The sequence below is a fragment of the Podarcis cretensis genome (assembly GCF_951804945.1).
Source record: "Podarcis cretensis genome assembly, chromosome: 15".
Lineage (NCBI taxonomy): Eukaryota > Metazoa > Chordata > Lepidosauria > Squamata > Lacertidae > Podarcis > Podarcis cretensis.
Window position 1 is genome coordinate 13734714 of NC_137185.1, and position 17411 is coordinate 13752124.

At 48.6% G+C, this 17411-nt stretch overlaps 1 protein-coding gene across 1 annotated transcript; it reads right to left on the reverse strand.

Moving 5' to 3' along the window:
* Positions 1–10619: 10619 nt before the first annotated feature.
* On the reverse strand, positions 10620–17178 carry HSPB1 (heat shock protein family B (small) member 1). The gene is made up of 3 exons (XM_079955887.1): positions 16722–17178; positions 11261–11324; positions 10620–10933 (listed from the first exon to the last, which is right to left on the reverse strand). Exons 1-3 carry the CDS (start codon positions 17116–17118, stop codon positions 10744–10746), a joined length of 651 nt encoding a protein of 216 aa, XP_079812013.1. The 5' UTR covers positions 17119–17178; the 3' UTR covers positions 10620–10743.
* Positions 17179–17411: the final 233 nt, after the last annotated feature.

Consider the following 17411-nt stretch of genomic DNA (forward strand, 5'->3'; position numbering starts at 1 on the left):
TGAGCACAGGTGTTACATGCTGTTGGGGACTTCTGCCAGCATTTGACCTTCTTCTGAATCTCCCTCCCACCACCACTTGAATAGGCTAATAAGGTGCAGAACTAGGACCACTTAACCATGAAAATTGACTTCTTCATCTTTGGCCAGGCACTGTCACCAAGCTGAACGTCCTTCGCAGTGCTGTTCGGAGGGATAAAAAGGGAGAGGGAGAGAGAGATTCTTTGCAGAAGCGCTTTCCATGCCATCACACACACAGAGCTCGGAATCGCACGGAGAGGAAAGCTACACCTGTTGGGTTTCTGCCTCTTGTTACAGAAGGGACCGCCAAAAAACAAATTTAATTAATGATATCACCATGGGGAGATGGATGTGCTTGTCCTGGGATCTGAGGCTTGCTGCCAGCTCCTTTTCCGTGCCTCAGTTTACATGGGGTCCTTCCGACCCCCAGTTTCTTGCAAAACGGACCTCGCTGCAATGCAGAAATCCCCCTCCCTTCCAGCTGCGCAGGCGCACTTCGCCCGCTTCACCTCTCCTGCACGGCAAGGGAGCTCCTGGCTGCTGCTGCAGCAGCATCAGCTTCCAATCCCCGCCTGGCGTCTGCTCGGTGGCGCTGCCACCTACAGGCTGCTACTGGTATGCCACCCTCGAGCGCACCTCTGTCCTGCAGAGGTGGTAACTGATCTACTGCGTTAGCAGCACAGAGGTTACCTCCTCGGGTGCAAGCCTGGGCAGCAGTGTGCATGTAGGTCCGGGGCTGCCCAGAAAACAAGACCCCACCCCTCTTGGCCTTGTGGTCCAAAGGAAAGCAGAGTAATGTGTCCATTTGGCAGCTTGGCTGCCAAATATTTGGATTTGTGCCTTTCCTTCTCCCAAATATATCCTGCAAGGCAGTGCAGATTTCAGATCAGTTTTCCTTCTCCTAAATGGGCTCCATTCCCAGGTTGACGAGCCCCATCTTCCACAAGCAGGACCTGGTCCTGAGCATAGCTGTCAACGTTTCCCTTTTTTAAAGGGAAATTCCCTTATTTCGAATAGGATTCCTTGCAAGAAAAGGGAAAAGTTGACAGCAATGGTCATGAGCAGAAAAGCCCTCTTTGATTAAGAATACCGGTACATGCTTGCTACAGCCCCCACCCCCAAATATTACCACCTCCATCTGGTGTCCATTGGGATTGATAGGGTGAAAAGCAGGGAGGCCACCAGTAGGGGGTGCAAGAGATAATGACAGGCAGAGCCAACTCCTGACTGCTTTTAAGTAAGAAGGCAGGCAAGGGGGGTCTGGGTAAATCATAGAATTGTAGAGTTTGAAGGGAACCTGAGGATCATCTAGTCCAACCCCCTGCAGTGCAGGAATATGCAGCTGTCCCGTATGGGGATTGAACCTGCAACCTTGGTGCTGTCAATACCATGCTCTAACCAACTGAGCTATCGAATCAGCAAAGCATTAAAAGCACACACATGTCAACTATTACAAATAAAATAACAGGCATGAGGAAATCAGATGGGGAAGGAAAGTGCTTGCCCACCCTCCCATTTGGCAACTGGCCTAGAGGGATGTGGGTGGCACTGTGGGTTAAACCACAGAGCCTAGGACTTGCCAATCAGAAGGTCGGTGCTTCGAATCCCTGTGACGGGGTGAGCTCCCGTTGCTCGGTCCCTGCTCCTGCCAACTTAGCAGTTCAAAAGCACATCAAAGTGCAAGTAGATAAATAGGTACCGCTCCGGCGGGAAGGTAAACGGCGTTTCCGTGCGCTGCTCTGGTCGGCCAATAAAGCGAGATGAGCACCGCAACCCCCGAGTCGGCCACGACTGGACCTAGTGGTCAGGGGTCCCTTTACCTTTACCTTTACCTAGAGGATTAAAAACTAATCAGCCAGGTGTCACAGGCTGATCAGCTGGCAAAGGCACTTGACAAACTCCCCATCCTCTTTTTTGCTGCCTGCACCAGGCCATAAGTTGGAAATTGTTAGGTCTAATGAGCTCAGGGTTACAATCGGCAATGCCAGTGTTTTAGCTGTGGAAAAAGAGACCCCTTTTCTGCCCACAGGTATTCAAATTCTGGATAATGGTTTGTCAATCAATGGTCAAAGCACTCAAACACCCCATTCCACTTTCACTACAGTTCTGTTTGCTAAATGCATGGGACGATCAGCTGCAAGGTTTCAGGAACAGGATGATGGCGGCTGCCAGGACTTCAGTTGCCCCCCCAAAATGGAAAATCTTACAGGACATGCAACTTTTCCTTTGGTATAAAAAATATGTGGAGTTTAGCATCAGGGTATAGGGTGGTATATAAATTCAATAAATAATAAGAATAAGTGGGGGGAGACTAATAAATTATATAAGGCTTGGAGGACCCTGATAAATTGTATGCTTTTTGGTGGGATTTTATCCTGTCTGCAGCAAATGCAGACACACAGAATTCATTCCCTACAGTACAACGTACAAATCAGTACTTTCTTAATGGACTTGAGTGGTGAGAGTGTCAGACCAGGACCTGGGAGAGACCAGGGTTTGAATCCCCACTCAGCCATGAAGCTCATTGGGTGACCTTGGGACACTCCCTTCTGCTCAGCCATGCCTACCTCACAGGGCTGTTGTCGGATGGGGAAGAGAGGAGGAGAGTCCTGTGCGCCACCGTGAGCTCATTGGGAAAGGTGGGCTATAAACTCAATAAAGAAACGCACGCCTAATATTAAGTCCTGCATATACAGTGGATGTTTGGGTTGTGAATGTGCTCCGTGCGGGATGCACGTTCGCAACCCATGGCGTTCGCAACCCGCAGAAGCACCTCTGCACACGCGGGGGTTGTGCTTCTGCGCATGCGCGACCGCCAAACCCCGGGAGTAACCAGTTCCGATACTTCTGGGTTTTGGTGGTCTGCAACCTGAAGCATCTGTAACCCAAGGTATGACTGTACTGCGCTGCTTTTGGGTACTTCTATTGTTTTTATTGTATTTATTTGTTTAAAAAGGGAGCAGATGGCGCTGTGGTTTAAACCACCAAGCCTCTTGGGCTTGCCGATCAGAAGGTCGGTGGTTCGAATCCCCACGATGGGGTGAGCTCCCGTTGCTCTGTCCCAGCTCCTGCCAACCTAGCAGTTCAAAAGCACACCAGTGCAAGTAGATAAATAGGTACCACTGTGGTGGGAAGGTAAACGGCATTTCCGTGCACTCTGGCTTCTATCACTGTGTCCCATTGTGCCAGAAGAGGTTTAGTCATGCTGGCCACATGACCCAGAAAGCTGTCTGTGGACAAATGCCAGCTCCCTTGGCCTGAAGCGCCGCACCCCATAGTCAACTGGACTTAACCATCCAGGGGTCCTTTACCTTCACCTTTTACCTTTATTGATTTGTTTGATTCACTTCAATAATTTTTTTTTTTTATAAAAAAGCTCAAACTTTTAAACTGGCTGATATATCTGTGCCTGAAGAGCAAATTGATGCACAGGAAGAACTTTCTGAGGGTAAGTAAAGCTGTCTGACCATGGAAAGGACTCCCTCATAAGGTAGCAGAATGTCCTTCATTGGAGGATTTTAAAATGGGAGTTGGATGGCCATCTGTCAGAGACTATTTAGCTGCAATTCTTGCATTGCATGGGGTTGGAATAGATGGCCCTTGGAGTCCCTTCCAGCCCATCAATTCTACAATTGGTAGGTGATGCAGTTTATGGCCCTGCCCTGAAAGAGCTTCACTAGCCTGTCTAGGTGCTGTCAAAGAGACAGATGCAGCCCAGACTTCCTTCCTTCCTTCCTTCCTTCCTTCCTTCCTTCCTTCCTTCCTTCCTTCCTTCCACCTTGCCCAAGTGTGCAAAGGACACTTGTCCTTTAAAAACTGGTCCAGCTCTGGAGCTTTGCTGGGCAAGCAAGGACCATCATCTGGGCTGTCAGAAAAGAGCCTTCAGCTGTTACCAGCACAGAGGAATATTCCTGTTTCCATCTGCGAAGTGCTGGAGAGCGAGAGAGCACAGACAGCATCGCAGCCAAGCCTTTTCTGCTGGTTTGCCCGCCCTCCGTCCCCAGAGGGGCACATCCTGCTCTGCGCCACATCTCTGGTGCAGCGCGGCAGCTCCAGAGTCCGGCCTGATCCCTCGGAAATCTGCATTGGGACGAGGAGGACCGCAATTGCAGCAGACTCCCAGCCTGCCACGCCCTTTGTTCTGGACCTGACACACAATTCCCAGTGTGCAAGCACACTCGCACACATCGCTTGTGGCCAATCCCTGCGCAATCTCGGCAGCCAATGAGGGAGAGGGAGCTAGCAGCTGGCTGCCAAATCACCAGTCTGTTGCTAAGGCTGGAACAAATTGGGGAGGAGGGAGAGCCTCCCCCCCCACCTCATGCCTTGTGGCAGAAGGATTTGGGGAGAGGGGGGAGGAAGAGAGAGTTCACACATCTTTTCCTGCGCCTGCTGCATGCATGTGGGGCTTTATGTAACTGCAGCTGGGTCAAGCCCAGGCCGTCAGTCACATCCTGTATTAAGGCCCGCCGGGTCAAAACGCCCCAGCTAAGTCCACCATCTGGACTTCTGAAATTAAGAGGCGGCTTTTGGAAGCCGGGAAGTGTGTCCCGAGATGAGCATCTGGAGACAGTGTGATTTGGGGGCAAAGACACTCCTGGTGAGCCCCGAGGGGCCTGCAGATTTGAAGAGGCACTGCTTGAACAGTGGGCCCCTGAGCATGTGCAGAGGGCCTCCTGCGGCACAAAGGAAAATGTGGCTTTAAGCAGATGTGGAGCAGAGCAGATTTTCCACCACCCCCTCTAAATATGGCTTATTTGGGGAAATAAGGGGTGAAATCCCATGGCTCTTACAAGCTTCCTGGTTCAAGGAATAAAAATAATCAGAGTTCCTGATGGATCAGGCCAGTGGCCCATTTAATCCACATCCTGTTCACTCAGGGGCCAACCAGATGCCTGTGGGAAAGCAGCAAGCAGGATTCGAACACAAGAGCAATCTGCCTCTTTTCTGCCATTTCCAGCAACTGGCATTCAGAAGCATAGTTGCCTCCAACTGTAGAGGCAGCACAGCCGCCATGGCTAGTGGCCACCAATAGCCTTATTTCTCCTGCAGGAGTGAGTTCCATAGTTTAACTCTGGGGGGCCTTCATGGAGAGAGGTTTGATATTTGTGTGCAGACGCCCTAACATGGGATATACAGTCCCTCCAAGTGTCCCTATTTTCCAGGGACAGTCCCGGATTTGCAGAAGCCCTCCAGGTTTCTGATTTGATCCTGCAATGTCGCCCCCCCCCCCCACTTTTGCTTAGGACGCCCCTATTTTCACTAGAGAATTTTTGGGAGGGTATGGAATTATGTGACCCTCAAGCCGAGGAGATAAGTAACTCGACAACTTTCAGAAGACATCTGAAGGCAGCCCTGTACAGTGGTACCTCAGGTTAAGTTCTTAATTTGTTCCGGAGCTCTGTTCTTAACCTGAAACTGTTCTTAACCTGAAGCACCACTTAAGCTAATGGGCCTCCTGCTGCTGCCGCGCCGCCGGAGCACGATTTCTGTTCTCATCCTGAAGCAAAGTTCTCAACCTTGAGGTAATATTTCTGGGTTAGCGGAGTCTGTAACCTGAAGCGTATGTATCCTGAAGCTTATGTAACCCGAGGTACCACTGTATAGGGAAGTTTTTTTAAAAATGTTTGATGTTTCATTATGTTTTCATATAGGTTGGAAGCAGCCCAGAGTGGCTGAGGGAAAGCCTGTCACATGAGGAGGGGCGGGGGCATAAATAATAAAATTATTATTATTATTATGGAGTAGGACGTCACTGTTTTCATTGGAGAAGTGTTGTAGGGTATGATATGAAGATCTCTTAACTGCATCTCATCAGGAACAGTGGCTACCCAGAAGCCTCCACTGTTGCGTAGCAACGAGCCCAAGAGATGCAGGTTTGCGTCTCTGGGCCGGCCTAACAACCATTGCCTTGCCGTCACAGAGAGCACTACATACAGCATGTGCGGATTTTATCTGGGCAGGATATTTTCCTCCCGGTTTCTTTTCTCCTCTCCCCGCCTGCCCTTTAAAAGGACACGCACACACACACACACACACACACCGGACACAAGGCAGTAAATGACACAATAAACTCACACAATGGCAATGCATTCTCCTTTCTTATCCGGACAAGTGTGAACATCCCCAACACACACATACACACATACAGACCCTCTGAATGAAAGAAAACAAGCATGCGCTTTGTGCGCAAACAATGCAGCTATGTCAGATTAAAGTTTTCAGCGGTGACATTTCGAAACCCCCAAACGACCCCCCCCCCAACACTCCAGTAAAGAGTAGGATATTAGGAAAATAAAGAGGACACACTGCTCTGCAACCACCACCCTGAAATAATTCAAGCCCTGGAAAATGCCAAACCATTATTGGATAGGTGAAAGCAATTATTTACTATTTGAATTGGTTGGTTGATGGCATTTACATCCCATCCTTCCCCCCCCCCCCCAAAGAACTCGACGTGGCACACATGGTTCTTTCCCCTCCTCAGTTAATCATCACAATAACCCTGTGAGGTAGGCCAGGTTGAGAGGCAGTGACTGGCCCAGTGAGCTTTATAGCTTTGTCGGGCTTTCAACCCTGGCCTCTCATGCTTATGCAGGGCTGCTACTAAGGATATGCAAACCTTTCCGTATTATTTCTCTCAGGTTTTTGTTATTCCTGTCTAAAGTTCACCTCCACATCAATTTCTGATTTACTGGTAGTTAAAAAAACAAGAATATGCACCAGCATTTTAGTTTTTGCAGATCAATTTTCTGTACTGTAATGCATTTCCGTATGTTGTTTTCACTAATATGTGCATTGTTATGCAAATTTTACCAATGGCCTGTTGTGTCCAGTATCCTGTTCTCCTAGTGAACAAACATGCCTGTGGGAAACCCGCAAGCAGGATTTGAATTCAAGAGCACTTTGCCCTCCTGCGATTTCCAGCAACCAATATTCAGAATTATTGCGGCCTCTGATCTTGGGAGTCAGAGCAGAGCCGTCATGGCTGATAGCCTTCTCCTCCAATAACTTGTCCAGTCCTCTTTTAAAGCTGTCGAGGTTGGTGGCCACCACTGTTTCCTGAGGAAACAAGTTCCACAGTTTAACTATGCGCTGTGTGAAGAAGGCCTTTCTTTTGTCTGGCTTGAACTTTCCAACATTCGCCTTCATGGGATGTCCATAAGCTCTGGTGTTATGAAAGGGGGGACGGACTTTTCCTCTATCCATTTGGCTGGCCCTTTTCTGAACCTTTTCCAACTCCTTTTTGAGGTGAGGCTACCAGAACAGTACACAGCACTCCAAAAACGTAGTGGATTTGTATAACCGCATTCCGAGCCTGGAAGCCTTCATTTCAGTTCCATTCCCAATTATCCCTAGCATGGAATTTGCCTTTTCCACGGCTGGGCCGACATCATCAATGACCCACCAACTACGAACCCAAGGTCTCCTTTCCTGGTCAGTCATTAGGAGCTAGGAGGCTTCATCTCCTGTGCAACTGGGTTTCTGAACCAGTGGTGTAGCATAGAGGGGTGGGGAGCAGAGGGGCTGTTGCCCTGGGTTCAGAATTTCAAAAGTAAAACCGCTTTGAGTTTTTTTTTTTTTTAAAAAAAATCAAGTGGTGTAAAAAAGCCATGAAATACAGTGGTACCTCGGGTTACATACGCTTCAGGTTACATATGTTTCACGTTACACACTCCACTAACCCAGAAATAGTGCTTCAGGTTAAGAACTTTGCTTCAGGGTGAGAACAGACATCGTGCTCCGGCGGCACAGCAGTAGCAGGAGGCCCCATTAGCTAAAGTGGTGCTTCAGGTTAAGAACAGTTTCAGGTTAAGAACAGACCTCCGGAACTAATTAAGTACTTAACCCGAGGTACCACTGTAAATAATAATGATAAAATATACGGCCGCTGTCACTGTCCCCTGCCCAGCTTCCCTCTCCCTGCTGGGAATACCCCTCCCCACTAACATTGCCGCTGCCCCACCCTCGCAGGAACCATGGGTTGAGGGTGCAATATTTGCCTTGCCCCGGGCACTGGCAACCCATGCTACACCACTGTTTACTGTAGCTCTGAATCATCAAGACACACGATGGTGGAAGCAACAATGCTTTTGAATGCCAGTTGCTGGAATCCACAGGAGGGACGAAAGTGCTTTTACTGCTCAGGTCCTGCTTGCGGATGTCCCACTGAGCTATCTGGCTGGCCACCGTGAGGTTAGATGGACCATTGACCTGATCCAGTTGGTTCTCCTTCGGATCTTTGTTCTTAATCTTGGTGCCCTGGGCTGCCGGCTTTGTTCTCTCCCCTGCCATACAAGAGAGGCTCTTCTGTGCCTTTGCCTCTGACCATATAAGGCCTCGCCTTCATCGCTAGCCTGCTTCTCTCGCTCTGCCTCCCTCCCCAGCCTGGTCAGGGGCTCCTGGGGGACCGTCTGCAACTTGATTGCACCAGCTACGTCGATGTGCACTCACAATGCTTGACTGCGAGGCGACATCCGCCTGCGATTTTAAAAGTTCCAGCTGTCGGTATCGAGATGCCATCGAAATGCTGTGTGTCAGGGGCTTTGAAACCTCCAGCTCTGACGGCCACAGAGGAATGTCTCTGCGCAACTCCCGTTTCACCTGTGCAGACAAATGCATTCCTTCTATTTTTTATTTTTTATTCTCTTCTGGCCAACACCTTTTTTTCCAGAATTGGAAATGGGTCTTTTCCCCTAAGATATACATTTCCCCTAATATAATGCTTTTTCGTTTTGGTGGTTTTTTTGGGTGGGGGGCAGGTTCACTTACAAATGCACTTTCCACACATCTGCAGAAATTACTTAGCAGGAGAACTGCATGGCAAAATATGGAGAAATGTGGACATACAGTGGTACCTCGGGTTACATATGCTTCAGGTTACATACGCTTCAGGTTATAGACTCCACTAACCCAGAAATAGTGCTTCAGGTTAAGAACTTTGCTTCATGATAAGAACAGAAATCGTGCTCCAGCAATGAGGCGGCAGCAGGAGGCCCCATTAGCTAAAGTGGTGCTTCAGGTTAAGAACAGTTTCAGGTTAAGAACGGACCTCCGGAACGAATTAAGTACTTAACCCGAGGTACCACTGCATTGTTGACATATTGTTCCGGAAAGTGCAAATCTGGTAGATTTGCCTTTTAAGTACAAACTGAATAAAAAAATTTCCCTTCCCTCACACCAATATATTGTTATAGATTGGGGGCGGGAGCTAAACCCAAGAAATTAATAAATGGTCAGATTTTGATTATTTGGAGTATTGAAGGGGAAATTGCAGGCTAGTCGGGGGGAAACAAGCTAAGTGTTATGTTGTGGGTGAACATATCAGACGATACAGCGATTCTTCAAACAGCTCTTCTTTATTCAGAGGCCAGAACTGAACTGAACTGAAGGGCTCAGTCAGCCTGCTTATATAGAGCTCTAGTACCACATTACTGTAACAACTTTCTAAAACTATCCAATCACTGAACGTCACTTTCGATCCTTCATTTGCATAACTATCTACAATATCCCCCTGCTGGCCCAGGGTGAGAACTTCAGTACATAACACCAAGCTTCCTTTCCAAGCCAGGGCCACACCTGGGATGGAGGCATGAACACAACAAAAGGTGTTGATGCCCCATGTAAGAGGAGTTCTTGGGCCTGGGCAGACAGAAGGTTATCAGGGTAACTGGGAGTGAAGTGACAGGAAAAGAGGGTCTTTAGCAAGGTGTGCTGGGAAGAAGAGGGCAAAGAACAAAGACAGAGATTCATCTTGGGCAGGATTGTGGAAGCCAACTGCAGCCACTTGCTAGCCACAGCTGGCCAATTCTGGCTGGCCTTAAAACCTTCCTTGCCCCCTTTCTGCTGATCTTATATGTAGCTGGTGAGCTCCATTCAGACTGGTGGGTTTCAGGTTCATTTCCCACATGGTTTCCTTACATGGAAAGAATTCTCTGTGAGCATGGAAAAGGCTTTGAGCCACTGGTGGACAGCAAACACACTGAGTTGCAGAGAGTGGGCCTGCTCCCTGGAGGGGTTGCCTAGCAACTGTGCAACCCAGCCAGGGATGACCAGTACTTATGAATGGGGTTGGTCATTGATGCATTACCCAAGAGGAGGAGGAGGAGGAGGAGGAGGAGGAGGAGGAGGAGGAGAAGAAGAAGAAGAAGAAGAAGAAGAAGAAGAAGAAGAAGAAGAAGAACAACAACAACAACAACAACAACAACAACAACAACAACAACAACAACAACAATTTTATTATTTATACCCCACCCACCTGGCTTATGTTCCCCAGCCACTCTGGACAGGTTACAGCAATTAAAAAAGTGTAAGACATTAGACGCTAAAAATTTCCCAATAGAGGGTTGCATTCAGATGTCTTCTGAAAAGGACCAAACTGTGGGGTGCTGATGTGCATCAAATCTTTATGCTTGGTTTTGCATGCTTTGAAACATTTACTTGTTAATGATAATTATTTTTGTATGTCCATTGCATCTGACTGTCTGTTTTGAAGGCCTTGATTCTTAGTCCACATGGATGCCCGTTAATCGGCCGACTCCCACCATGACCCCAAACACAAAAACAAGATGATTCAAAATAAATAAATCAAAAACCATACATGGGGTTTTAAAAAAACACAACTTTATTTGTGGCACTGTTGCAGAGGTCTCTGTCTTTACAAAAAGGGGATACAGAAGGGTTTGCCCGTTTTCGAAACCCGAGTGGTAAACTCCCACCCAGCATTTACACCTTGGGAGCCTCTTCCGGTTTCTTGGCTCCTGACGGGGTGATTTGGGCATGCGCCTCAAAGGTGACAGGAATCTGGATTTCGGCAGACTGAATGGCCGGCTTGGGCAAAGGAGCCTCTATCGTCAACATGCCATCGGGGGAAAGGGAGGAGCGGACTGCAGCAGGGTCGATACCAGGGGGCAGCCTGTAGAAGGGAACAGAGAAGCATGAGAGTGGAATGAGGCGAGGTGCCCAAAGCAGTACATTGTTATGGGTTCAAGGGGGTCAGTCTGGATGATATCAGGGGGTCCCTTGCAGGCCTGTAATTCTGCGCCCAGTGAGGATTAGTATCCAGCAGAAGAAGCTGCTGAGCTGGTTGGACAAATTCCTTTGCAAGGTAATGAGAGACAGATGGCAGAAAGGCTTGGAAAAAATCAATATTGAGGTTGGTGGGGCAGCAGATCTGCCTTCCTTGTCCTCAGACCCTGAAAAGCTTCGCTTCTTTCCCCAGCCAACTGGTTCAGCTACTTACGTGTATTTTCTTGTGAAACATCTGGAGATGAACCCATGATCATCCTGCCTTTCTTCATGCTTGCCTGAAAAAGAAAACGACATTGTCATGGGGCCAGTGATACATCAATACATGCCCCATGGGCTACATTCATTTAACTCTTCCCCAGGCACCCAAGCAGCTCTATTCAACCTCAGTTCTGAAGCTTAGGACCGTAGAATTGTAGAGTTGGAAGGAACCCCTACTCTAATCATGTCTCTCTCTCAGGTCTGGCCCAAGATATTTTGCCACCTGAGGCAGACGAGAAAATGCATCCCGTCCCTGCCATTATCTCACCCCTGCAGGGTTTAAAGCCACATGCACCCTCGCCAAAGCAGAATCCAAGAGGCAGGGATGGGCAGGGCGTGAGGGGAGCAGCAGGGCCAGTGCCCAGCCACCAGCGAGGTACAGCAGCAGCAGCAGCAGCAGCAGCCTACGCCTGGCTTCCTCCGTGTCAGAAACACTGGGCAAGAATGGCATGCGGAGAGCGAAGGGAAGCCTGTGGCATCTGCATGCATGCTTACTTAAGGATGGGTTATTATTATTATTATTAATATTAATATTTATTATTATTATTATTAACTTCTATACCGCCCTTCATCCGAAGATTTGCAATGTGCAATTTGCAAAGTGAAAACACAAGAATACATACCATAATAACAAGCAAAAACACTAACACAAACAGACAGTCCAAAAGGCCACAGATTGTTTAATTATCCAAAGGCCTATCTCAGTTTCAGGTTCTCATTTTTCCAATCTTAAATTATTATTATTTTTATTTTTTAAAAAACCTCCTCATGGAAATTCATCAGCATTTTAATGTGAATTTCTCTTAATATGCATAAACCTATGGAATTTTCTCTCCTTTGAGGGAAGAACCCTGGAGTTGGTATTTGGAATATTTCTTGGCGGATACAAATGATTTAATAACCAAGTTCCTCCTCTCTCCTCAAAGGTCTTGCAAGATGGTACTCTCATTTTAACTGCTATTTGTATCTCAGGTTTTCTCCTTGTAGCACATTCTGTTTCAAATATGTGTGTGTTTTACTCTGTGCATCATATGGTATTAAAAATACATGAATGCTGCATTGAGTGTTGTTATTTTTCACTCTCTCTTCTATCTTAATGGGTTTGTTCCAGCATAATAAGTGATTTGATGAAACTTTCTCTAATATACATATTCCTGCAAAGTAATCTTCCCTAACAGAATGCTGTTTGCCATGGTTCCCACCCACCCACTGAATATATGCATTTTTAGGTAAGTTTAGCCCAAATATATGCATTTCTTTACCCTAGTAACACCCACTCTTCCAAAATAATATGCATTTCTGCAAACATAACTTGGCTGGAGAACTGTGCTGAAATATCTGGAGACGTTCAGATTTGAAAAGGTGGCCTGATATGGTTTGTGGATTGCTCCAAAAAGTGTGAATTACCTCTGTAGGCCTTTAAATATGACCCGAACCAAATTCTGCCTCTCATCCCTGCTACTGAATGGGTGAAGTTTCAGACTTGGCATAAACCACCTCCCCCCCCTTTTTTAAAGATGGGGGAGACATATGTTTAAAAAGAACAGATATTTAATGCTTAACATGGATGAATTGGTTAGAGTGTGGTGCTGATAATGCCAAGGTTGCAGGTATAATCTCCTGCATTGCGAGGGGAGTTAGACTAGATGTTCCTCAGGGATCATTTACAGTTCTATGATTCTATGAATATCTGTAGGGAAATCACTGGTCACACCGAACATCAGCATGCCTCTTGCCCTTCGGTCGGCGCCAGAAGGGAGGGAGCCTTCTAGGCTGGATGGCATGAACAGCTGTAACTTTGAGCTTGCTTCCCTCCTCCTCCCTCCTCCTCCCCTTTCCTCGTGTGCTGTGTCTTTTTTAAAAATGGTCAGCCTAGCAGGGGCCGTTTCAGTGCTGATTTTCATCAGCCACTCTGAGAACCCTGGACCTGATATCAAGCTCCAAAGAAACCAACTAACCAACCAACCAACCTTCACTGCTGCCGTATTTTTTCGAGAATTGACTGCAACACCAAACCATTCCCTCTTCCTTGTGTTCCTGCCTCCCCACCCTTGCCTGCTGCTGTGCTGGTTGCCATGGCCACATGTTAAGCCATGGACCGCAAACATCCATTAATATTTCAGAGGGCGATGAACTGAGATTTGGGGGGGGGGACCCCACAAGGATGGGTGCCGGCTGCGGTATCAACAGAGCATGAGAAGTGGGGTGGGGGCTTAGCTGTCAACTTTTCCCTTTTTTTAAAGGGAAATTCCCTTATTCCGAATAGGATTCCTCGCAAGAAAAGGAAAACTTGACAGCTATGGGTGGGGGGAGCCACATTTATCCCATCCTAATTCCTGAGGGGGGGGGACGACTGAGTGAAAGCATGAATAATTCAGAATGGCAGATTCTGGGGAGGCAGCAGCTGAGGGGGTAGGGAAGGACAGGGAATAATGATTCCCAGAAAGGTTGTCTTGCATGTAGCAGCAAGGGGGGAATCTGTTAATTTGGGGAGAATGATCCGTTTTAGTAATAGCCAAAATGTCCAGTATAGTATAATTCTCTCATTTCCACCTATTTATTAATGTTTTGCCAAAAAGGTTTATTGTTGTCTCAAAATAAACTGTTCATATTTCTTACTATTAAAAAAGAAAGAAAAAGAAAGGGTGTCTCTTTGGAGGTTGTGATTCCATGCTTCCTCCCCGCTCCTCCTCTGCCCACGGCGCAAACTTGGCACCTGATCAATCTCATTGATTTTAATCAGGGGTGTAATGTGGCAGCTGCAACCCAGCTGGCTGGGAGGAGGAGAGGGGGAGAAGAGGGGGGGGGGAGGGAGCTCCCAAGCTCTGTGCTCCTTTGTCTGCCTTCTTGGGCCACACCCATCTTTGTTCTTTCCGGCTCCTCTGATTGGAGGAGCCTGACCGAGGGAAAAAGTGGGGAGATCTGACTCAGAGCACTCATCGCCCTGATGCGCCTCAAAAAAACCCCAAAAGCATTTGCCACAATAAACCCAATGGCTTTTAAGGTGTCACAAGACCAGTCCTTCTCTCCCTCCCACCCAATTTTCTGTTACTGACTAATGTGGCTTTATCTCATTAGCTTTTCCCCTCCACCGTTGGGCTGAGAAAGAGGTGTGTGTGTGGGGGGGGATGATCTCCCCACCCCAAGAGGGAGAGAAAAAGAAAACTAGCAAATTGTATTATTAGTAGTGCTGATATCTCAGTCGGTAGAGCATGAGGCTCTTGATCTCAGGGTTGTGGGTTGGAGCCCCACCTTGGGCAAAAGTTTCCTGTATTGCAGAGGGCTGGACTAGATGCCTCTCCTGGTCCCTTCCAACTCTACAATTCTACTATTCTACAATTCTAATTACCCGTCCTTCACCAGCAGGTCTCTGGACACACTACAAGGATTTAGAATTCAGAATTAAAAACAGTTAAGACAGATGGCACTTGCAGGAAGAGGGTTAAAGGTAAAGGTAAAGGGACCCCTGACCATTAGGTCCAGTCGTGGCCGACTCTGGGGTTGCGGCGCTCATCTCGCTTTATTGGCCGAGGGAGCTGGCGTACAGCTTCCGGCTCATGTGGCCAGCATGACTAAGCCGCTTCTGGCGAACCAGAGCAACACACGGAAACGCCGTTTACCTTCCCGCCAGAGCGGAACCTATTTATCTACTTGCACTTTGACGTGCTTTCGAACTGCTAGGTTGGCAGGAGCAGGGACCGAGCAACAGAAGCGCACCCCGCTGCGGGGATTCGAACTGCCAACCTTCTGATCGGCAAGTCCTAGGCTCTGTGGTTTAACCCACAGCGTCACCGCGTCCCTAAGAAGAGGGTTAGGGTCCTGCAAAACATGAATTTCCAGTGCCATAGGAACATAGTGATCTGACTTCTCCCAAGTCAGACCATTGGTTCATCTTAGTACAGTGGTACCTTGCTTCTCGAAAACCAAGGTGTGGGTTCTGATTGGCTGCAGGAGCTCCCTGCACTCAAGCGGAAGCTGCGCCAGATGTTCAGCTTCTGAAAACCATTCGCAAACTGAAACACTTACTCCCTGGTTTGCGGCATTTGGGAGCCAATTTGTTCAACAACTAAGCCATTCACAAACCAAGGTACCACTGTAGTGTCCTGCGCTGACTGGCAGCAGCTGTGTCCATGGCTTCCTCAATAAGTGTTTTATTATTAAATACCCCCTTGCCTACCTGGAGATTCAAGCCCTCCACCTGCCACCTGAGTAGAGTTGGGACAAAAGGCAGGAAGCACCAGCTGCACAAACAGAAGATGGGGACACCTGGCTTGGCAACAGTACATGAGAAAAGGATCTAGGGGTCTTAGTGGACCACAATCCGATCATGAGCCAATCGTGTGATGCAGCAGCAAAAGAAGCTAATGCTGTTCCAGGCTGCATCCACAGAAGTGTAGTGTCCTGATTAAGGGAAGTCATACTCCCGCTCTATTCTGCCTTGGCCAGACCCCACCTGGATTCTTTAGCTGTGAATCCTGCTTTTTGCAGGGGGTTAGATTGGTTCTATGAGTGCCATGATCTAGTCTCCTAGAGGCTTGGGAAGATTCCACATTTTTCAGCATTGGAGTCTCAGCAGATTTTTGAGTTCCACATCACCTGCCCTTATTTCCGAAAGCAGAGAAAGTGCCTTATCTTATTTTCAGGCTGCTACAACTTTCTTTTGGTCCATTCATCACACACGCACACACACACACACACACACACACACACAATGCCTGGGCAGCTCCAATACATTTTGTCACCTGAGGCAAAGGGCACAACGGCCTTATCAGAGCTCAAGGACACAATCCAGCCAGGCAAAAATACTTCAGAGTGCAGAGAGCCAGCGTGGCCTAGTGGTTAGAGTGTCAGTCTAGCTAGAATCTGGGAGAGGCCAGGGCTGAAATCCCCACCCCACCCCAGTCCTGAAGAAGCTTATTGGATGTCCTTGGGGCCCCCTCAGCCTAAGCTACCTCAAAGCGGCATTGCGGAATTACGGTAACTGAGACAAGGGAGAACCAAGTTTGCTACCATGATCTCTTTGGAGAAAAATGCAGCAAATCTGTTCATCCATTGAGCAAGTCAGCCATCAATCAATGGATTAATGATTGCATTAATAGACCACCTTTTCCTCCAAGGAGCTCCAGGCGGCATACAGGGTTCCCGCTGCCCCCCATTTAATACAAACAACAACCCTGCGAGGTTAGGGTGAGATTGCGTGACTTCCCCCCAAGGTCACCTAGTGAGCTTCATGGCTGAGTGGGGATTCGAACCCAGGTCCTGGTCTGACACTCTAACCACTACACCACAGGAGGGACGGGAGGGTGTGTGCCTTGGGGAGAGTCATTTAGGAGCCCAACTGAGGGTTGCCTCTAGGCCATACTGGCCTCCAGGCCTGAAGTCCCCCTCCCAGCCTCTCAAGGGATGGCACTTACCTGTGATCTCCACAACGCCGTCTTTTGTTTTCACCACCAGCTCCTCGGGCGCAAAATGGTTGACGTCCAAGGCCACTTTCCAGCTCTCGGAAGTCTGCCGGATCTCTGAGATGCCGCTGCTGAGCTGGCGGCTCAGTGCCCTGCTGTATGCTGGGTTGGCAGCTGGGCTGGCAGCGGCAGTGGCTGGGCTGGCGGCCACTGGCTCTGGGCTAGGGCTGGCCAGAGGGCGGATGTAGCCCGGCCAGCTGGTGGTCCCCGCAGGCCACTTGTACCAGTCCTCAGGGATGAGGGGCATCCCAAAGGACTGGTCGAAGAGGCGGCTGCCCCGGGACCAGTCCCGGAAGGGGTCCCAGCTGGGGCTGCGCAGGAAGGTGAAGGGGACTTGGCGTTCTGTCATGGCGAGGCGTCCCGGAGTCGTCCCAAACCGCTTTGTGGAGCCTCTTGACTCCTGTGGAGAGCTGGAGCCGCCAGCTGCCCCTTATCAACAGACAAATGCCTATTTTGGGAGAGGAATTCCAGAGGTCTATTAATGGAAATTACTCTTGGCCAGAGGAACTGGTGATGAATGTTGCCCAGGTCCTGACAGCATTTGTCATTTCTGCCCTGTGTGTTTTTCCAGTGAGGGGAGCGGTGGGATGGAGACCAAGTCCCATCGGAGCTGAGCAGGATCCTGACTTCCCAGGCCTGCGT

Bases quoted from the DNA above. Each gene is read 5' to 3' on its own strand.
- HSPB1 (XM_079955887.1), bottom strand. From the start codon at position 17,118: ATGACAGAACGCCAAGTCCCCTTCACCTTCCTGCGCAGCCCCAGCTGG. The intron at 11,325-16,721 runs GTAAGTGCCATC...TTTCTTTTTCAG, and splicing joins CGGCGTTGTGGAGATCACAG to GCAAGCATGAAGAAAGGCAG. The intron at 10,934-11,260 runs GTAAGTAGCTGA...TCCCTTCTACAG, and splicing joins TGTTTCACAAGAAAATACAC to GCTGCCCCCTGGTATCGACC.